The 23,374-nt window shown below is 39.6% G+C and overlaps 1 protein-coding gene and 1 long non-coding RNA gene across 6 annotated transcripts in view; one reads left to right on the forward strand and one right to left on the reverse strand.

Annotated features, from left to right (window-relative positions):
* Window positions 1–23,374, forward strand: part of LOC141362918 (cAMP-dependent protein kinase type I-beta regulatory subunit) — a 103,536-nt gene that overhangs the window by 67,150 nt on the left and 13,012 nt on the right. For all 3 annotated transcript variants that reach the window (XR_012368485.1, XM_073865196.1, XM_073865197.1), the window contains 3 exons: window positions 2,665–2,823; window positions 11,319–11,379; window positions 15,255–15,376. Coding sequence is in view for 2 of the 3 variants with exons in the window: in XM_073865196.1 (XP_073721297.1) it covers window positions 2,665–2,823; window positions 11,319–11,379; window positions 15,255–15,376 (342 nt within the window). In the remaining variant the exon portion in view is untranslated. The remainder of the gene's footprint in view (window positions 1–2,664; window positions 2,824–11,318; window positions 11,380–15,254; window positions 15,377–23,374) is intronic.
* LOC129436579 (uncharacterized) overlaps window positions 1–23,374 on the reverse strand; it is a 129,253-nt gene that overhangs the window by 37,625 nt on the left and 68,254 nt on the right. The window contains exons 3-4 of one of the 3 annotated variants that reach the window (XR_008641865.2): window positions 20,436–20,494; window positions 18,611–20,241 (exon numbers count right to left, since the gene is read on the reverse strand). The exons of 1 other annotated variant lie outside the window; for it this stretch is intronic. This is a non-coding gene — a long non-coding RNA (uncharacterized lncRNA). Of the gene's footprint in view, window positions 1–1,558; window positions 2,195–18,610; window positions 20,242–20,435; window positions 20,495–23,374 lie in introns of those variants that run through there. One more of the 3 variants, XR_008641868.2, reaches the window with a different exon arrangement.

Raw genomic sequence — 23,374 nt, forward strand, 5'->3', positions numbered from 1 at the left:
AAATCCACTGTCTTTCAAAGTTAAAGGGATCGTTCACCCAAAAATGTGAAAATGTCCTGGCTGTTCCAAGCTTCATAATGGTAGCAAATGGTGCTTCTGATTTGAAGCCCAAAAAAGTCCATCCATCATTCACAGAAGTGATCCACACAGCTCCAGGGTTTTCATAAAGGCCTTCTGAGGACAATTAATGCTATTTTTGTAAGAAAAATATCAAGATTTAAAACTTTAAGGGGCAGTTTCCCAGCCAGGTTTTAGATTAATCCAGGACTAGGGCTTAGTTATATTATGACATTTTAAGTAGTTTTACAAACATACTTTACAAAAAACAATACTGGTGTGCATCTTGAGACAAAACAACAGCACTGATATATATTAAAGGTGGGGTGCGTGATCTCAAGCCATTGTTGACATTTGAAATCACCTAAACAAACATGCCCCTACCCCAATAGAATCTGGACCTTCTTTTGATAGACCCGCCTCACTCATATGCAACCCAGGCAACGATGTTGGTTAGTAGACACGCCCCTTACTGCTGATTGGCTACAAGTGTGTTTTGGTACTCGGCCCAACTCCCTTTTCCAAATCATGCACCCCGCATACTTTCCAATTAAGACCGTTCATACATCCGTTTTAGTCTAGGACTAGGATAAGCCATTTCTAGGAAACCGCCCCTAAGACGCCCGCTTCACGTCATGCCACATTACCACTTTGGGTGTGCATTATTTTCTAATAATTCAACGCCCCACCAACAATTATTCCTTACCTAAACAGGCCATTCAGACTTGAGGATTTTAAGGATTTGGGAGACAAAAATAAGCAAAAAATCCTATAGTTTTACTTTAAGAAGAGGCCCAAACCCTAATTTAGGATCAGAATACTATAAAAACCCTGGCTGTGTTCGAAATAGTACACTATACCCTTAAATGGTGCACTATTAGAGGGACATCCATTTCTAGTGATATCGGAAATCAAAGTGGACATTATTAAGTGCACTCATTCCACCCCACAATGCACCACAATAATGAGTATACAACCGAAGTACACTCACAGCTAGTCGCTTCTCGTCCACGACTGCTCACGCCAAATGAATTCTCACGTCTTGGCAGAAGATGGCTCCCGCAGCGCTCTGGTGAGCTCAAGTGTCCAAATTTGCTCACTCGGTTTTCATTTACTCCTATACGAGTGGACTAATGTAGGGAATAATGAATGAGGGCTATTTCGTACAGAGCCCTTGTTTTTTTATTTGTGCCAGTAAGTAACCACTAGCAACCATTGGGAACACCTTAAAATTCCCATAGCAAGAGTGAGTCCAAGATGGCGCTGTTACTGGAAGCTAATTATTATAGTTTATAACGTTTGAAATCTGGATATTTTTTCATATCAGTTACGCACAGAAGACCTTTATTAACCCATTGGAGACGTGTGGATTACCTATGTGAAGGATGAATGCACTTTCTTGGGATTTAAAGTCAGAAGTTGTTCCCTATATTCCAGCATTATAAAGCTTGGAAGAGCAAGGACTCCAAAATGTGTTCGTCTGAAAGATGAATGATGGACATATGTATCTAGGATTGCTTGAGATTGAGTAAATTATGGGATAATTTTGATATTTGGCTGGAGTATCCCTTTAACAATCCCATAGCATCCTCTTGGCACCCATCCAGCAATCGAACATTCCCACAGCAACCACCTGGCAACCGTTCAGGACACCTTAACTGGCCTATAGCATCCTCCTGGCAACCATCCAGCAATCTAACATTCCCACAGCAACCACCTGGCAACCATTCAAGACACCTTAACTATCCCATAGCATCCTCCTGGCAACCATTCAGAAACAACCATTTAACAAATCCATAGCAACCTCCTGGCATCTACCCAGAGCAAATCAAGCGGCCACTCGCACCTTTAGAGAATATGCACTCCAAGGGACAGACCAAAATTAGCATCTGCAGCTATCGGCAGGTTTTCACAGATGCCTGCTGACATTCGGGTTGAATGTAAACCTGTAAAATAGCCAACTTTAGGACAGAAGGTTTATTGAAACGAAAATCCAGATCGCCTCACCTGCTCATTCCTTCAGCCCTCTGGCAGCTTCTGCGTTTTTTTCTCTCTGATGAGGCCGTGACCCAAACCTGCTCGAGTGGCCACAGCAGAGATACCTGAGGAATGTGCCTTCAGATGGCTGGCGAAGAGCCTGACCCAAGCAAAGCATAGGATGATTTATTTCAGTCCATTGCGTTAACATTTTTTATCTGCTTTCATAAAATCTACAAGTGGTTTGTATATCAACAGGCGTAACCGAAGTACCCCCGGTGCAAAATGAGCTCTTTGTGTGTGGTTGTTAAAAAGATTTACTGAGATGTTTCTGGGTTTCTTCACTAACTTCTGATGGTCATGCCAAAGTATCTCAGGGTGAATGTGTTATCTTATTCCACTTAAGACACACTAGAATATCTAAGGAGGTTGGGAAGATAGACGCCCTGAGCAGTGTGTTATCAGAGCACCTGTATTCACCACCATGAATGCCCTCGACTGTCAGTTATATGAATAAGAGATCCAGCAATCCTTAAAGATTGTCATCCCAATTTACAGTTCAAATCACATCTATACCTACATGATCTCTTGCTGGTAAGAACACAACAGCAGTTCTTTTTGTCTCCACAGGTGTATGTAAACGGAGAATGGGTGACCAGCATTGGAGAGGGGGGCAGTTTCGGAGAGTTGGCTCTGATCTACGGGACACCCAGAGCTGCCACTGTTAAAGCAAAGACTGACCTGAAGTTATGGGGTATAGACAGAGACAGCTATCGACGGATCCTCATGGTATAAACACACTTACACACTTAAATTACATAGTCTACACTGTCTCATATCCACATATGCCCAAATGTAAACTGTCCCTGTGTATATGAGCGAAAGTGTGTGTGCTTGTATAGAGTTAGGCAAATAAAATTGAGTGGCGCTCTCTGCATTGAGGTGCATATTTGCGGATGTTGAAACATTTCGAAGTTGCCTTGCGACACTTTGGGTTGGGTCTGGAGTGTTAGGAATTATGACGTTAACCAACAGTTAACCCACATAGTTTTGTTACACTAGCACAGTTCTGTACAATTCAGTGTTTTTTCTTAAAATTTGGTTTAAAGTTAGTACAGATTGATTGTTTTGTGAGTACCAAGTGTAAGGGATGTAGTCATGTGAATTTGAATCTGCAGTCTTTTCCTGAGAGCCCTGCGCATTTCTTTATGATGCCATACATTTTCCAATAATCAGTGTGTATGCACATTTCATGATGTCATGTGTTTTCTTGTACTATCCCTGTATCCACATACTTTGGACTAGTGATGCCCCATTTTATTTGGCCTGCCCTAGCCCAGTGGTTCCCAAACTTTTTCAGCGTGCGGCCCCCCTTATGTACAGTGCATTTTTTTGTGGCCCCCCTAAAGAAAATTTATGACAAAAACAGTTTTAAAATGCAATATTTTAATTAAACAAAACATATAAAATTATACCTAGTAGTGCTGTTGGTTAGTTGGGCTTATTATTTTTTAGGTTTAGTTACACAGAATTCATGATAAATTAATGTATTTTATAAAATGTCATAAAACTGGGGCCCCCCTGGCACCATCTTGCAGCCCCCCAGTTTGAAAACCACTGTATCTATTTTTACAACCCGCCCATGCCCTACATACTAGGCATTGCAATGTAAATGAAAATAGGCTTTATTCAGCCTAAAAGTGCTTGGAAACAGCCATTAGATTACATTGCCATGTAAACTGGCACAACATACAATTATGAAACATAGAAACCAGCATGGTCATATTATTAACAAGATAGGATAATGATTCGCATTTACAAAGCAGCGTTTGTATTCATCTGTATAGAAGAACTATAAATAGATTTAACAGCTTGACCCTATTTTTTTAATTATGTAAATTCCCGACCTTAACTTCCCTGCACCTTGTCTTCAATCTTCACTTTTGTTGTTGTGGCTGACAGCGAAAGCTGCTTGGTGCTTTCGTGACGTGAGGCCAAAGGTTTAGGGACATTTAGGGCTATGGGGAATTGCGCGCAACATACATGTTTTTTATTTTGTTTTTAATGACCAGCCCGCGCAAATGAAGTGAAAATGTATTTACCTGCCCCAACCCGACTTGCGGATGAAGTACCTATACTCATCAATCGTTAAAACAGTACGTCCTATATGGTATGAATATGGGTAGTGTGAATTTGGACGTAGTACATCATTACGTGACATACGTCGTCTCGTCATAACATCAACTGAGCGTTAACTTGGATGATGTTAAAAAAAGTGCAATTTATCCACAACGATCAACTGTTTTCCTTATATATTTACACCTGAATAGAGCCGCGTTGCCGTTTTCTGACATTTTTCAATATGATCACACTCTTAAGGTGGACGCACACCAGACGCGCAGCTCCGCATCGAGTCGCGTCTAGGACAACTTGGAGGTATCTTAAACCGGAAGTGCACATTAAATAGCGTGAGCTTATTTAGATAGCGTCTACTTAAAAATGCAAAATATACTTTAGCAGCCAATGTTAATCGTTAATGATTTGGGACAAATATGATGTTATTTAATGTTAAACTATGTGAGTGGCCCTTTGGACGCAACAGGGATTTGAGCAACTTTGTGAGTCAAAGCTGGGCAAATTTTATGCAAAATCCAATATCCACTGTGTTATTCTGTCATCTTTTCCCTAAACGCGATAAACGCCAGTCCCCCTTTTCTGCAGAATGCAATAAATCCACTCAACAAATCAGAGCGCACCATTCCATGCACTGTAAACAACAATGGCGGCACATTGAATTCACACAGAATCCTTGTTTTCCTCATCTACTTTGTACTTCGTGATCAACAAACAAACAAAAACAAAATAATACTTTTGATGGCACTGATAAACCTGTGGTGGTTTTATTTACGCGAGAGGCACTCTGGAGACAGAAAAATGTCGGCTGTTAATTGTTCTCCCGACAGCATCAAGCTTCTGTCATGCTAACACATTGACCCCAGGGAATCTTATGAAAAACTTTCCATTGTTTTACTTGAAGCCAACGAAAATCGAGCAGGGCCAAAACATTTTACAGCTGATTGCTGTCAAAAAAGTTTAGCGACGACGTCCCGAGGATTACAGCAGTTTGGATTAATGCCATTAATGTAAATTTTTTTAAATCAGTGTATACGACTAGTCAACTAAATGAATATAACATGGCAAAGATGAATGCACATTTATTGATTCAATAGATTTATAGCATTTTGAAAAAATAAAAACTTGTAATGGATTTATTGCATTTGTGGTAAAAATAATCAGTTTTTATAATTAAGATGCTATGTGAAAGTTTGTAATAGAAAATAGTGGTTTTCATCTTGTCACTTCATTTGTATAGAAAACACGTTTTTACCGAAATTAGTCAAAATGGATTTATTGCGTTTTGGAACCAAACTCTTCATATGGCCTATTAATAGAAGTCAGTAAAAGACAGAAATTGAAGTCGTGATTCAGTCAAATAAGATTCTTTCGTAATTTTAACCAAATGTGCTCTCTTCCTCATGCAAACTTATCATATGACTACAGAAATTCTTTATACTACAATACTTGTACTTTTTCTTTTATGGTACTTAATAAAGGCATAATTTTCATCTTTCTTTATAAGCTCTCTGCTGATTAGTGTAGATGCAGTGGTGTTCCAGGATGAAATTTTTGATACTCCAACTTACAAAACTCCTTATCCTTTGGTATCTTTTAGCTACTTAGGACCCATTTACACTGCAAGTTTAAAGTGACTCAATACCGTTTTTTTACTCTTGTGGCACAGATTGAATATGAATATAAATATGAGTTTAATCCGCTTACCCGCTTCATATCCCTACCGTGTCTATATATATAAATATATATTAATTTCTCCCAAGGGTTTTTGTCCTTCTAGGAGTTTTTCCCACCGGGTTTTCTCCTAGGGGGTTTTCGTCCCCGGGAGAGTCAGCCGGCTTAACTTAGCACTTTACTGTATACGTTACATCATTAATACGTTCGCTTGTACGGTTTAACCTTAGCCGCTATATTCTACTTCTTATATTATCTATTGATTTTCTGTGTTCTCCCCTACATCTACTCATGTAAAGCTGCTTTGCAACAATTAACAATTGTGAAAAGCGCTATATAAATAAAACTGAATTGAATACCTATGAACGTGTAAGCAGAAAAAGCGCATAGATTCTGATATTCTCAGATCGGATTCAGGTCACATTTGAAAAATTTGTCAATCCGACTGAATTTTATACGGTTGAAGGTTACGACGATACACGATTTACATGCACCCTAAACATTGCAATCTAATTTAAATGTTCGTTTACATGTACATTATATAGAATCCGAACCGAAAGTCTGCGCAAGCGCACAGCCAGGGTTGTCAGATTCGTGTCTAAAAAACCATCGGAATGGACGTTCAAAATTAGCCCAAAAGCACCCCAATGACTATTCACAGCCCAAATACCAACAACTAAGCAACAAAATCATTTAATCTTTAACCCGCAAAAAAAAAAAACTGGTGGAAACAGTTTAAACAGTGGCCCAAATCTAAACTCGGAAAAAAAGCAGAGGACTTGGCTATGCTACGTGGCGGACAGCATCTCTCGACGAGTTCACGCTTTATCTCTGGATAAAAGTCAAAACTGAGTTGGAGAAAGTTGTTCTTAAGAAGTTTTCAGATATAGGTAATGAAAACACACTTTTCAGAAGGCACAATGCTATTTTATTACTTTAAGTCCCCTAATTTTTTAAAAGTATACATAAACGCTGCAGAATTTAGTACATTGCGTAACCCCATTAACGTTACCTTAAAGGAATAGTCTACTCATTTTCAATATTAAAATATGTTATTACCTTAACTAAGATTTGTTGATACATCCCTCTATCATCTGTGTGCGTGCACGTAAGTGCTGGAGCGCGCTGCGACGCTTCGATAGCATTTAGTTTAGCCCCATTCATTCAATGGTACCATTTAGAGATAAAGTTAGAAGTGACCAAACACATCAACGTTTTTCCTATTTAAGACGAGTAGTTATACGAGCAAGTTTGGTGGTACAAAATAAAACGTAGCGCTTTTCTAAGCGGATTTAAAAGAGGAACTATATTTTATGGCGTAATAGCACTTTTGGGAGTACTTCGACTCGCCTGAAAAGTCCGCTCCCCTTCTCCCTCTCATAATGGGAGAGGGAGGGTGTTACTGCGCCGAGTCGAAGTACTCCCAAAAGTGCTATTACGCCATAAAATATAGTTCCTCTTTTAAATCCGCTTAGAAAAGCGCTACGTTTTATTTTGTACCACCAAACTTGCTCGTATAACTACTCGTCTTAAATAAGAAAAACGTTGATGTGTTTGGTCACTTCTAACTTTATCTCTAAATGGTACCATTGAATGAATGGGGCTAAGCTAAATGCTATCGAAGCGTCGCAGCGGGCTCCAGCGCTTACGTGCACGCACACAGATGATAGAGGGATGTATCAACAATTCTTAGTTAAGGTAATAACATATTTTAATATTGAAAATGAGTAGACTATTCCTTTAATAATGCGTGATGCTATTGCGTGTTTCTGTGAGGAGAATCATGTGATATAAGAGGTAAATATAAGACGTGAACTTGGAGCACAAATGTTTTGCGCATGTGCACAATGTATTTTTGCATACGATTTAGAAAATACGATTCATGTGTTTTCATTGAGCCATCAATACAATTACAAACTGATTATTTGGTTGCATGTAAACGTACCTACTCACATGTGTAAAAAAATCTGATATGAATCGGATACATGCATTCGCATCCGCAGTGTAAGCGGACAGATCGGATATACTTGTGTCAAGACGTGTCGTATGTCATTGAAAAAGCGATGCTCAGGTGGATACCACTCACAATAACATGACTTTTCTTACCATTGCAATGTAGGATGATGGCTCTTCTTAGTGGAATAATGCTGAAGTTTCATATCTTGTTACAAAAATAAAACGGTATAACCTTGTTTTTAAATATTGATCATTTCATCTGTGTCCATTGGATATCGCGACATTTTGTTTTCTCTGTGTTTTAAACTGTTCTGGGTCAGTATGTCTACCTTGAGTTGTTTCACCAAGCGTTTAGTGTAAATCAGATACGAGTCGCTTTTAAAAGATGATGTAAGTGGGTCGTCAAAAAAAAATCAGATATAGTCAACAAATCGGAATTGGGCATCAAGATCTGCAGTGTGAATCCGGCTTTATCTGAATGAAGTACTTTATCTGCAGCTGTGTATGTGTGTGTGTTGTGGGAATGAGTAAATGAATATTTCTAATGCTCCACAAGCCTCCGTGGTAACTGCTTTTAACACAAGAATTGAATTCAGAAGTCTGTCTCCTCTTTCGGTTTCTTTTCTGTTGCTGTTGTCTTCTCTTATGCAAACACACACAGTTCAGTGAAACAAGAGACATGCTGTCACAATTCAGCTATGCTGAGCTGCTCTTCATTAAGCTTTTGAATGATTTGTGTGTGTGTGTTTTTGTGTATAGTGTGTATGTGTGTGTGTGTCTGCAGTCAATTAGAGACGTCAGTAATTCATACAGTTGTTTATTAAATGTATTATGTTCTGTCAAAATTGACCTATGTGTGTCTGTGTTATAATCTCTGTGTTTAATTGTTTAGAAAATACACACTCTTAGTTTCTTCATCTTATGGATGGATTAGATTACCACATGCTATAGTATATTGTATTATAACCCGTATAAACGTAGTTATAGCATATTAAGTCATATACATTTCCACGTTACACACTTCACCAATTTGTACTTCCAAAAAAAACGTTATTATCTCAGTTATTTGAAGAGACGATAACACGTATACTGTATGTATGTGTGTGCGTTTCTTTACCTGAAGTGCATTAGTTAAAGATATCATGTTTCTTTCTTGTGTCTAGTAAAGAAATCTCCTCACAGACTTTTTTCGGCTTCATTAAATCCGTCTTTACAGAAAATATATTCTGTTTATTTGGGAAATGTGGCTGAACTAATCCATTAAGCCTGACCAACACTTGCCGGAACGCTGTAGATCATGATGTCATACCTCACTTAAGGACAGCTTAGATGTCCTGATGTTTTTGTATCTTCTTAAACGCCAGGGGTGGAGGGGTCACTGACCTCGTAAGAGAGATGGTCTTCACCGCCCAGCTTACAGATACAATCTGTTTTCTCAGATTTGCATGCTGTGTAGTTAATAATGTTTTTTAATTCAAGTTTGTTTTTTCATTGCCCATTAAGTTTTTAGTAATATTTTAAGTAGGTCTATCAGCTTTGTTTTAGGTGTTTCTTCATAGGTTAATAAGTACATCGAAAAAGGGACCCAAGCTATATCTAGCAACCAGATCACCATAGAGAGTCATGTTAAAGAGCAACATCTTAGCAACCCTACTAAACACCCTAGAAACCATCTACGGTAGTAATCACTAGTGTTGTAGTCAGGGTTGGGTAAAGTTACTTTCTTTTTAATTAATGAATTACAATAGTAAATTACTCCCCAAAAAAGTAACTATTTACGTTATGCTTACGTTACTTTTAAGTTACTTTTGGGTTACTTTTTCTTACTTGGCTGAGGCTTCATCTTTTTCAGGCCTTGCAGGTGTTTTTTATGATCACAAAAATGTCAAGTTCTGGCCTGCCATCTCTATGTTAATATGTTCAGTTTAATTCAGTACATTATTTTATTTTTAAATTGAATTAATTAAACTGAAAAGTAACTTGCATTACTTTTTAAAACAGTAACTCAAATATTAATGTGTACATTACTTCAGAAAAGTAATATTATTACGTAATGGACGTTACTTGTAATGCATTACCCTCAACACTGGTTGTAGTACTCGAGACCGGCTTTGTATCGATGGACCCTTTTTTTTAAAGGTCTTGGTCCATCGATACCATCAATACTTGAAAAGTAATGCTTACGTTACTTTTGCGTTACTTTTTCTTACTTGGCTGAGGCTTGATCTCTTTCAGGCCTTGCAGGTGTTTTTTATGATCGAAAAAATATCAAGCTCTGGCCTGCCATCTCTGTTTTGACTCAAACTGTTTCCGCTCAGGCGCACTCAGAAGTGCGTAATTCTACGTTAATATGTTCGGTTTAACTCAGTACATTATTTTATTTTTAAATTGAATTAATTAAAATGAAAGTAACTCGCATTCCTTTTTTAAATGCTTTACTTTACTCGTTACTTCAGAAAAGTAATATTATTACATAATGCGTGTTACTTGTAATGTGTTACCCTTAACACTGGTTGTAGTACTCAAGACCGGTCTTGGTATCGATGGACCATTTCTTGATGGTCTTGTCTTGGTCTCGACTGTCTTTGGTCTTGGTCTAAGAATTAGGGGCTGGACACACCAAAACTTTTAAATGCGGCTGAAAATGCCTTGAGGACGCCGAATGCCAGCTGTTTTTCAGCCGAGCGCTTTGGTAGCTGTGATACTTCAGCTGTGAGCAGGTTGGTTGCTGTGGTAATGCCCCGCCCCTCCTCCACTGTAATTGGACAGCCGTGTGAGAACTGACATTGACGAGCGGAGCTTTTCACTCAAAGTTGAATATTTTTGAACTCTCGGCCCTCAGCGCTGACCGCGAATAAACCCTGAGCGCCGGGTTTCAGCGCGGAAAAAACCCGCTAGCGGCTTGCTTATTTGAAAAACGCAGAGTTTTCATTGGAATCAATTGAAAACATGCGCCGGCCGCGGGTGTAAAAGCTTTGCTGTGTCCAGCCCCTAAGTGGTTTTTGGATTTTATTTCAAGACCCCAACTCCGGGAATTGGACTAAATAAGTCTGATTTATGTGTTAACATCATTAATGTGATTGGATGAAAATGTATTTTGGTAAAACTTATTATGTTGTGCTGGTAAGAGATTAAAAAAAAAATATCTGTCAACAAATTAATACAAAGGCCCACAATATCCATCCACAACAATTCCATCCATTTTTTGATGGTTTTGTCTCAGTCTCAACTGTCTTTGGTCTCGTTTTTGTCTTGCTAATACCATTGGCAGCCACATAGCAATGCCTTGGCAACCAGCTGATGTGTTTCTATGAGTTTTCTTCAAAGAATTAAAAACTGAGAAAGACTTTAAGCAAAGCGGAAAGACCACTATTTCCTTTTATCTAGAAGTTTATATTATCCAGAAGTTTATTCTGTGTTTCGTATTGGAGTACTGAAAGTCTGATTAAAGTGCAAAAGCTTTTGCTATCTGTAGCCATCCTCCACGTGTCTTGTAACTGTTGCTTCAATGTCTTTTATAGGGAAGCACGCTGAGGAAGAGGAAGATGTATGAAGAGTTTCTGAGTAAAGTGTCCATACTTGGTAAGTTATTATGACCTTTCAGATCATTTACCGTGCATTAGACAATTTGGTGGACCAAACTCGTTAGAACCTACGACAACTTTTATTTCTAATGGCTCTTGATTGACAAACACCACTGTGGTACGCACTGCCCGTTCCAAACCCACTTACATTCCAGCAGCTTTGTTTGGTGAGAGAGACAAAGAGGAGCAAGAGAGAAACATTAAGATGGTCAGTTTGGCAGTGACCCCTCGTCCTTCAGCACCCTGAGGTCACTCGTCCCTCTAAATGGGGTTATTAAATGCCTGAACAAACACACTCCTCCTCTCGGTTTCCTCTGTTTTTCTTTCTCCCTGTATTCTCTGTTTCAGAGCCCTGTCACGGCCTGTCTTCAAACGCCCACCTCTCTCGCTCTTCAAACATCTTTTCTTTGCTCTTCTTCTGGCTTTTAAGGGGGGGGGCATGTTGTTGTTTGTTTTAGATTTTTATGATTGCAGCAAAATCGGTAAGAGTTCCTTTGCAATGTTTTTGCGAGTGTTACGAATACTGGTAGGACTTATGTACTGATGAAATTCTAGTTTTGATATATACTGACACGGAGAGTTTTGTACTGTGTCGCATTGAGATACAACATTGGGAACGTGTATGCAAAAAATATTTGTTTAACCCCTTAAATGCAATCATTATTACATATGTGATCCTGGACCACAAAACCAGTCTTAAGTACCACATGTATATTTGTATCAATAGCAAAAAAATGGATATTAAGTAAAGATCATGTTCTATGAAGATATTTTGTAAATTTCCTATCAAACATGTATTAATCATTAACTCTTTCCACGCCATTGACGAGTTATCGCATCAATTAAGAGAAAACATTTGAATAAAAAAAGTGTTCCTGATGCATTTTTATGTTAATCTGCAATACAAAACTTACCCAATTTATGAAAAAACTGAAGCCAAAATGTTATTTACTAAACTCGGTGTATGTTTTGATAATTGTTCTAATTCTGATCTCTAACAAAATTCCTTCATAAAATGCAATTATTTTAGCTTTTTGCTAAAAAAATATAAAAAATACCCATATTTAAGAGTTTATAAACAGAGAAAAAATATACATAAAAATTTTTTTTGGTTTATTGTTTGTTTGAAAGCAGAGGGTCTGTTCTTTCATTTGATATATTTGTGTGTTTATATATTTTTAGAAGAAAAATTTCCTGGATGCATTTAGTGAAACTTTTGTAGCCTGGCTAACACCAGACCAGTCTCATAGAGGCGTGGTTTACGAATGCCCAGAGTCATTTATTGGGCGCTACAAATGTCTATCAAATGCGTATGTAGCTAATAGGCAATCGGTGTGTCGCATAGACGTCGTCGTCATCTTGCTGCCCCCTCTCTGTTCTGTGATTGGTTCCCTATGCCATTTATTGGGTGCTATGAATGTCTATCAAATGCGTCTGAATGTAGCTCATAGCCAATCGGTGTGTCGCATAGATGTCATCGTTGTCTTGCTGCCCCTCCCCGTTCTGTGATTGGTTCCCTATTTCAGGGGCAAAATAGGTCCATAGTTTTCATGCTAGACTAGCAGCGTGAATACATTTGCGTGCAAGGCAGCATGGGGAAACCCAGGCTAAAACTTTTGTGAAAATCACAAAAAATGCTGGCGGCCAACTTTTTAAAAAATGTCTGGCGGCGAATTAGTTAATAATATGTGTTGCTAAGTACTTCATTTGGACAACTTTAAAGACGATTTTCTCAATATTTAGATTTTTTTGCACCCTCAGATTCCAGATTTTTGCCAAATATTGTCCTATGCTAACGAACCATACATTAATGAAAAACGTATTAAAGGTGCTCTAAGCGAATTCACGCGTTTTAGACCATAAAACATTTTTTGTTACATACAGCAAACATCTCCTCACTATCTGCTTGCTGCCTGACCGCTGATCAAACTGTTAAAAAACGCGATCTCTGTAGACAGCCCAGGCTCCACAAACGGCAATAAAAACACAGTGGCCAAACCTACAAACAGAAACCATAACAAAGTGTTCCAGCCAATAAACGACAAGAAGAATTTGGGGTGGGGGTTGGGCGCGTTCATAAAAGCATGGAAGGGAGGAGCTGGGGGAGGAGTTAGCTATGCTCCGTTTGTTTGAAAACAGTTCAAACATCAACAAAAAGTGACGTCGCACAGATTCGCTTAGAGTGCCTTTAATTTAGCTTCCAGATGATGTATAAGTTTCAATTTCAAAAAAATTACCCTTTGACTGGTATTGTGGTCCCTGGTCACATATTTGGGCGTTTAGTGACCCGGAATGTATATGTGACACCGATCTCTAAATTTTCTCATTATTATAATAAAACTGTCCTAATACTTAAAGGGCACCTATTATGCAAAATCCACTTTTACAAGGTGTTCTGACACAATGTGTGATGGCAGTGTGTGAACACAACCACCCTACGATGAAAAAAATCCACCCGCTCCTTGTTTTTTAATCCCCATTAAACCAAAGCAGTCTCATTAGACATGCTGTTCTGATTCTTTTATCAATGCGAGGTCACGTTGATAAAGCCCCACCCACTTACACTTCTGCATTACCATAGTTTCCACCCTCAGCGAGTTGTACTCTGTCCACTAGATACTATTGTCTCAGAATGTATTAATCACATCTATTAGATCTGAAAGCGCTCAGTTTCTGTTTGTAAGGAAGTGAGGAGCTGTAGCTCATTTGCATTTAAAGGTACAGGCATTAAAACTGTGCGTTTTTGCTTCACCCAAATAGCGGCATTTTGGACATGTTATAATAAATGATCTGTGGAGTATTTTAAGTTGAATCTTTACAGACACATTTTAGGCACACCTGAGACTTATATTACATCTTGTTAAAAGACCATAATAGATGGCCTTTAATTTACCATTACAAAATGATAAAGCATATTTTATTATATTTTGACATTTTGTCATCAAACAGACTCCCCAAATTATACAACATTATAATGAATCTGTAATCTTAGGTCTTTGAAAAAAGTATTTTGATGTAAAAAAATGCTTTAAAGTCATATTTTCACATTTACCAACCCTACTGGGGACGCTTACATAGACAGGCACTTCTATATAATACTTTAGGTAGCTTTGTGAGTTTTTCTTTTATACATAATATGAAGTCGTCTTATGTATAAAACCTGTAAACCCTGTTACATTTTTACGCTACAGTATCCCGACAGAGGAATGTGTTAACATAGACACATGTTGATTTTTTTGTTTTCTAGCTAGCGGCTCGTGTTACAACTAAAGCAGGTGGACGTCTGCCCGGGCGTGAGGATGTCTTAGCCAGCCTGATAAAGTGACCATTAGTCTGGGGCATGCAGACAGGCCGGCCCCAACACGCACACACACATACACACACGCCTAAGCCGTGCACACACACACATCGCTCTTTAACTATTAACATGTTAATATGAGGACTGATCGCCCGCTACTGTATTTCTGCATCCTGCATTCTAATGTGATGAGATGATGGGAAACAGGGAGAAAGGGAAATGAAAATAGACGGACGGAATAAACAATCGAGTCCCTGCAGAGGCCTTCGTTATTATTTACAGCTGTAGAATGAGGCGGGCGGCGCAGGAGTCCGGCACGTTTTAACGCGGTCGTGTTTGTGGGTGGTACGCCTGTTGATGGATGCTGGAAGGTGGGAATAACCTCTGGAATGTGACGGGTCTCTTGAATAATGGCTTTGGGGATTTATTTCTCACAGTATGTTGTAGATCTTAAATTGTGAGGATTTACTTTTGGCATCACCGATTTGAGATTACGACCCGACATTGAAGTTTTGCTCCAGCTTGGTGAATAAATGTTTGACTCGGTTTAACGTTCATTTTTTTGTCTTCTGCAGAATCTCTTGATAAGTGGGAGAGGTTGACGGTGGCCGATGCCCTGGAGCCTGTGCAGTTTGAAGATGGAGAGAAGATTGTCGTTCAGGGAGAACCTGGAGATGACTTCTTCATAATAACAGAGGTGTGTACAGGAAATATTTAAGGCTGGCCTGTCGTCTCGTATATCTTTTCCAGCAGGCCGAAAAGAGAAGAATGGTTCTCTTGGTTCCTTATGAGTTTAATTATGCCATAGACGCTCAATTTCAGACATCTTGCTGCTGTCAACAATACCGAACGCATTAAGATGTTCAGAACCCCTCGGCAGTGCTTATTCAGCGCTCAGTTTCTGCCAGATCTATGAACAATATTTTGATTAACTCCACATTCATAGTTAAAAAGTCTGGGGGGATTCTTAACTATTCTCATTCCCATGTCTGCTCTTATTCTTACTCTCTTTCTATCCAAATCTCTCCCTCTTTTTCTTCTTAGCAGCACTCATCACAATTGCTCTTTTAATATAATCAGGCTGTTGAGTGATTGCTCTTCCCCTTCATTTGGCTGCCCTTGTTCTCAACCTGCGTTCCCAAGATGCTCTCTATGTATCCACCTGCCTATTGCTTGCTTATCAGTGATGTTCGCAATGAAATGTTGCTCATACTTGAGAATAGGGAATAAAGAAAACCCCTAACCATCACCATTAAACTCATTGTGGAGCACTTGTGCAATGGACATGAATAATGTCCCAGGGTTTTTACTTTTCTAAGGAATACGATTCTTGATTGACCTTGTAATCTGGGCCAACAAGCAACCACCCAATGCCTTGACAAACACCCACAATATACAAAACAAACAATTTTGTACAGACAATTCATCAAAAAGTTTGTAGGTTGTTCTAAAGAGCTGATGTTGATATTCAATACTACATCTCTCTTGACATAGAAAGCCATTCTTAGGACAGATTTACTGCAGATTTGAGAGTAAAGACGCTCAGGTAAACTCACAAATATGTGCATTTGGAGAAGGGCTTTGTATGAATTCTTCCTTTGGGAAAAGTTTAAATCTGCGATTAATGACCCATGTAAAGTACACTGGAAAAGCACACATCAGTAGCCGGAAGGTTAGACGGTCACTGGAGAATCTGCAAGATACACACACATCTGCAAGTGTGACCCATACAGCACTTGTTTTGCAGTCGCTATTTAAAAGGTGTGTCATTCTACTCCCTCTCTCTTTGGCTGTTGTAAAAGTAATGATGTAATTATCCCAGTTGAAAATCCTAAATATAAAACATGTTTGATATCATTGGGGTGGCCCTGATTTGCTTGCGAGCACATCGTAAAGTGAAACTGTGGGTTCACACCAGATGCAAGTTCAACGATTTGCGCTAATAGATTACATACAAAGTCAATGCAAAGATACGATCAGACGCATCCTCATGTGGGGCGATGCGAATGACGCGATATGGGCGACGTGTTTTCCCGCGAAAAAACATGCGTCTTCGCCCAAGTTGAAAATATTCAACTCGAGCGAAAAATTTGCATGACAAGTTACATCCCGCGAGTAACGCGATGCCCCGCCTTTGGTGTGTACATAGCATAAGATTTGATCTGTTAACTCTACACATTACATAATAATCTGAGCCAAAGCATCAGAACCGATTGTTTCTCGGATTGTCGGTAGGGGAAAATTGGGGTAAATTCGGGGCAATAATCCTGTAGTTTATCAGCATTGCCAACTATTTTCAATGGAAAGTAGCTAAAGCCTGCTTGGAAAGTCGCTAAATGTCGCTAGATTACGTCATACATATCAGTGACGTCATCATGTTGTATTTGCATTCTGACTACACTGGCACTTCAAATCTGTTTCATGTTTCTCTCAAGGGCTTAGTATACTTTTTCCACATGCGTCTGAGGAGTAGGGAGGGGGTTTGGTTTGGAAAGTGTGAGTGCGCCCTAAATCTAGCGACAATGTCACCAAGTTGGCAACACTGGCCTTTACTCTATTTTATATTGTATTCTATAGATCAGGGGTCTCCAACCTGAGTCTGTGAGGTGCCCATCAAAGCACATTCTATTAATAGTCTCAATTGTATTATTTATTTATTACATATTTTTATTGGCTTGGCTTCTTTTATGTACGTTAACATTTTAAACAATACTAAAACATATCAACAAGTAAAATAAAATGAAATCAACAAGTAAAACAAAAATGTTTTGATTAGACTACACTCACCTAAAGGATTATTAGGAACACCTGTTTAATTTCTCATTAATGCAATTATTAAATCAACCAATCACATGGCAGTTGCTTCAATGCATTTAGGGGTGTGGTCCTGGTCAAGACAATCTCCTGAACTCCAAACTGAATGTCAGAATGGAAAAGAAAGTTGATTTAAGCGATTTTGAGCATGGCATGGTTGTTGGTGCCAGACGGGCCGGTCTGAATATTTCACAATCTGTTCAGTTACTGGGATTTTCATGCACAACCATTTCTAGGGTTTACAAAGAATGGTGTGAAAAGGGAAAAACATCCAGTATGCAGCAGTCCTGTGGGCGAAAATGCCTTGTTGATGCTAGAGGTCAGAGGAGAATGGGCCGACTGATTCAAGCTGATAGAAGAGCAACTTTGACTAAAATAACCACTCGTTACAACCGGGGTATGCAGCAAAGCATTTGTGAAGCCACAACACGCACAACCTTGAGACGGATGGGCTACAACAGCAGAAGACCCCACCGGGTACCACTCATCTCAACTACAAATAGGTAAAAGAGGCTACAATTTGCACAAGCTCACCAAAATTGGACGGTTGAAGACTGGAAAAATGTTGCCTGGTCTGATGAATCTCGATTTCTGTTGAGACATTCAAATGGTAGAGTCAAAATTTGGCGTAAACAGAATGAGAACATGGATCCATCATGCCTTGTTACCACTGTGCCGGCTGGTGGTGGTGGTGTAATGGTGTGGGGGATGTTTATTTGGCACACTTTAGGCCCCTTAGTGCCAATTGGGCATCATTTAAATGCCACGGCCTACCTGAGAATTGTTTCTGACCATGTACATCCCTTTATGACCACTATGTACCCATCCTCTGATGGCTACTTCCAGCAGGAAAATGCACCATGTCACAAAGCTTGAATAATTTCAAATTGGTTTCTTGAACATGACAATGAGTTCACTGTACTAAAATGGCCCCCCACAGTCACCAGATCTCAACCTAATAGAGCATCTTTGGGATGTGGTGGAACGGGAGCTTCGTGCCCTGGATGTGCATCCCACAAATCTCCATCAACTGCAAGATGCTATCCTATCAATACGCACCTTTTTGAATCAATGCCACGAAGAATTAAGGCAGTTCTGAAGGCGAAAGGGGGTCAAACACAGTATTAGTATGGTGTTCCTAATAATCCTTTAGGTGAGTGTTTCAAAAAGTAGCCCCCCAGATTGATTTATCTATTGTGGTAGTCCTTGCTCACAAAAAGGTTGGAGACCCCTGCTATAAATGATATTGAATAATCAATTTCTGAATTCTGTTTCTTTTGTTCAATTTGATTAAAATTGTTCCGTTCTATTTTCTAGTTTTATTGCATTAATCTCAGACCAGTTTACATTACTATCATCTGTTCATGTGTCATGGGTCAAGTGAAAGCAGGTCAGAGTCACAGATAAAAATAAGCAAAGAAGACTTTTGCATGAGACATCATCCTGTCTCGCGCATGTTTGTCTCTCTCTCTTCCTCCGTCCCCGCCTGATTCCCAGAGCAAAGCGCCAGCGGTTCAGGGATGGAATGTGAGCTCCAAACTTTCACACAGGGTCAGGCCCAGACTCCAGACCCAAGCAAGGGAACCAGAAAACAGACACGGTGACACACAGCTTGGGAAGGAAGATAGCTTGCTTCAGGGCACCCGAGTGTGTCTGCTGTCCGACTCACTTTATTTTGACAGATCTGTGCTTTTATGGCCCTTTATTGCACTTTGTATGGTTTCGGCCTAAACACACACACACACATATACACACACTTGTCTAATTACACACTTAGCATGAAGATTAAAGGACACATATTGACCACTGTAGGGGTTACACAGATCACTGAAATGCAGATTGTAGAAAATCTAAATTTGTATGAAAACATCTGGAGATTATAAATTAATTAGCTGATCTCAGACTAATAAAGCTAGGAATCTAAAATCAAGAATGATGTTTCCTGTGAAGTATTCCTGTGATCTGTCTGTCTCACAACCACATGTTGTGCTCGCATGAATATATTATTCACTACACATTTGTTGCTTGTTGACTGTGTCACAGAGCAACTATGTTTATTAAGACTTTTCGTCTTGCTAACTTTGAAAATGGTAAATGTGATGATCATAAAGTTGTAAGGACACCTGCTCTCACAGTTTTTAAATGTGTATCTTTCGCGTGTTCCTGTGTTCGCAGTGTTAGCATCGCAAGGTCCGAGTTTGATCCTCAGGGGAAGCACATACTGATAAAATCTTCGCTTTGGATAAAAGCATCTGCCAAATGCATAAATGTAAATGCAAGAGTCCAGGACCAATGAGAGATCTTCACTTACTCCGGTCCCGGTGGGCCACTGGCCTGCAGGGTTTAGCTCCGGCCCTCATTAAACACACCTGAATAAGCTAATCAAGCATTACTTGATTACAGGCAAGGATGTTTAAGGTTGAAACTAAACTTTGCCGGATACTGGCCCTGGGTCAGTATCAGGGCCGGAGTGAGACAGCCCTGCTCTACAACATACTGAACGAATCAAACTGTTTACATTCGACTGTTTGTGTTTCCTCTCTCTTCCCCCAGGGTACAAACAGTTTTTATTGAATGTATGTTAAACAGGCTTTCCCACAGAGGCTGAAACAATTTGCCGCCCATCGCGAGACTTTCAATTTGCTACTGATGTAAAACCAACAACCTCAGGGCATCCCCATGATGTCATAATGTGATTCTGCAGCCAAGATCCTGTGCATACCGAAACTCTGATCCATCAGGGTCACCCTTAAACATTAAAGAAAGCGTTTAGATTAAGTCTTAAGCTTTAAGCTTAATTTTTTTCATTTTTTTAAATTAATTTCTGATTAATTATATATATAAGGGAATCAGAAATTAATATATATATTGTCTTAACGTAGTTGAATATTTTGTATATATATTTTTAAAAATTGCAGTCTAAAGGAGCATACCAGACTTACATTTCACTACAGGTTGTATATGCATATAACTGTGTATGTGACAAATAAAAATCTTGAATCTTAAGAAAAAAGAAAGTAGAAAACAGAAGAAACTGTTATTATGTACCACATAATTGTAGGCAGTGGTTGCACATTGGGATTAGAATGAGATGAAAGGCAGGGCTGGCATATTAAATTTAATGTTCTGACTCCTACAAGGTCTTTTCCCATTAAATTTGTTTTTAACTGTGCTTTGATCAAACCTCATGGAATAACCTTTGGTGCATAGCTTACTTATCCTGAAGCATTTGTTTTATGGGCATGCATTACAACGGATCATGTGACTTGTTTAAAATACATTTTCGTTTATTCTTAGCAAACACACAATAAAATGGGTGAGAAAATTTCAGAGATTTACACTGATACATATCATAGAAATAGACCAAAATATCATAGAGGCTGAAGGGTAAGCGCTTTTGACATGGGCCAGTTAGCAACCATTCAGGCACCCTAGTTGCTGCATAAAGGGCTCGTTATAGTCGTGCGTAGGTCCTACGGCGTAGCAGCGACGGCGTAGGGTTCACGTCGGTTTTCATTTATACTTTTGCATCGTCGTCGTCCGCGTCTTCAAAGAAGAAGAAGCTTAGCAAGTTAACCCACAAACGAAGAAGAAACAGCAACTTGTTGTGTATAATTTGAGAAGACCAGCAATGATGGAAGTAAATAAACAGCGACTTTTGATGCAGTTTGAGTTAAATCACTCCTCAACTTGGCTCATCTTTGTTTTCACCGTCACAAACGGAAATACCTATGACACAGTTTTTTTACCTGACGGGAGGGGTTCTGGTGGACCAATCACAGCGCTTGCGGTCCGCGTAGATCTGACGCACTGTTAAATTTTTTGTGAGGTGCGTGTCAGGCTACGCAGAGCTACACACAGGCTACGGATAGCCTACGCCGTAGCTACGGCGTAGAACCTACGCACAACTATAAATCGCCCTTAAGAATGCCCTAGCAACCACACAGAACACCCTACCAACTGCATAGGAATGCCCTAGCAACCACATTGAACTCCCTAGCAACTGCATAGGAATGACCTAACAACCACACGGAGAACCCCCTACCACTGCATAGGAATGCCCTAGCAATGTCCATATCAAATAAAATGTGATTCATTTATAGGAAGGAATGCCCTAACAATCACCCAGAACATTCTGGAAACTGCATAGGAACACTCTGGCAACCACCCAGAACACTCTAACAACTGCATAGAACCCCATAGCAACCACACAGAACACCCAAGTAACTGCATAGGAACGCCCTTAACACAGAACACCCTAGAAAACTACAAAGAAATGCCCTGACAACTACACACAACACCCTAGCAACTGCATAAGAATGTCCTAACAACCACATTGAACACCGTAGTGATGCATAGGAACAGCATGTCAACCACAAGAAACACCCTAGCAACTGGATAGGAACGCCCTTATCACAGAACACCCTAGCAACTACATAGGAACGTCCTGACAACTACACAGAACACCCTATCAACTACATAGGAAGGCCCTAGAAACCACTGGGAACACCATAGCGCCTGCATAGAAATGCTTAGCAACCACATGGAACACCCTAGCAACTGCATAGGAATGCCTTAGCAACCACATGGAATACCCTAGCAACTGCATAGGAATGCATTTGCAACCACATAGAACACCCTAGCAACTGCATAGGAATGCCAGAGTAACCTCATGAAACACCCTAGCAACTGCATAGGAATGCCTTAGCAACCACATAGAACAGCAACTGCATAGGAATGCCTTAGCAACCACATGGAACATCCTAGCAACTGCATAGGAATGCCTTAGCAACCACATAGAACAGCAACTGCATAGGAATGCCTTAGCAACCACATAGAACATACTAGCAACTGCATAGGAATGCCCGAGTAACCACATGAAACACCCTACCAACTGCATAGGAATTCCCTAGTTACCACACTGAACACCTTAGCTACTGCATAGGAATGCCATAACGACCACAAGGAGCACACCCTAGCAACTGCAAAGGAATGCCCTTGCAACCACACATAATACCCTAGCAGCTACATAGGAAAGCCTTGGCAACCACCCAGAACGCCCTAACAACTGCATAGTAATGCCCTAGCAACCACACAGAACACAATAGCAACAGCATATGAACGCCTTAACAACCACCCAGAACACCCTGGCAGCTGCATAGCAAAGCCTTGGCAACCACCCAGATCACCTCTAGCAACTGCATAGTAATGCCATAGCAACCAGTAGGGCTGTGTATCGCCAACAATTTCCCGATACGATGTGCATCACGATACAAGACTATTTTGAATTACATTTTTGTTTAGAATTTAGTAACATTATTATTATTATTATCATCATCTGTTTATTGTACATTGAATAAGCAGTGTTGTTACAATTGTGTTTTTGACATTCATTTATTAGCTTCTGGGTAACTCATAGAAATACTTAAAATCCCAGAGTTAGTACTTAACTTATGTTTTTTAAAAGCAGATAGTGCCTTACTCTAGGCATTATATTTGTCTCTCATTATTCTATATCTATGTATATATCTATAAACATGCAGTCAGACTTAATACTATTTAATAGAAATCAGATTATTAATGTGACAGCTATAGTTTGAAGTAGCTCTGTATCTCTTCTCTAGATGTACACTTTTCACATGCAAATCTTTGTCGTTTTTCTTCTCAAATGCGTTAGGACTGTTTTGTAAGAGAGTGGCTAATAAAGCCCTTTGCAGTAGTATAGGCTAAGATATCTGCGCTTTCATACTGAACTCATTGATTTTAAATATGAGCGCGGGTATGCAGCTCGCTATGCAGACACGTGCGCTAGCGAGACAGACACGCAAAGTGAAAGTATACCCCGCTACCTTTAACTCTACGTAGCCTACTCCGCGGGACA

This window comes from Misgurnus anguillicaudatus, unplaced genomic scaffold (assembly GCF_027580225.2).
Source record: "Misgurnus anguillicaudatus unplaced genomic scaffold, ASM2758022v2 HiC_scaffold_29, whole genome shotgun sequence".
In the NCBI taxonomy this organism is placed as follows: domain Eukaryota; kingdom Metazoa; phylum Chordata; class Actinopteri; order Cypriniformes; family Cobitidae; genus Misgurnus; species Misgurnus anguillicaudatus.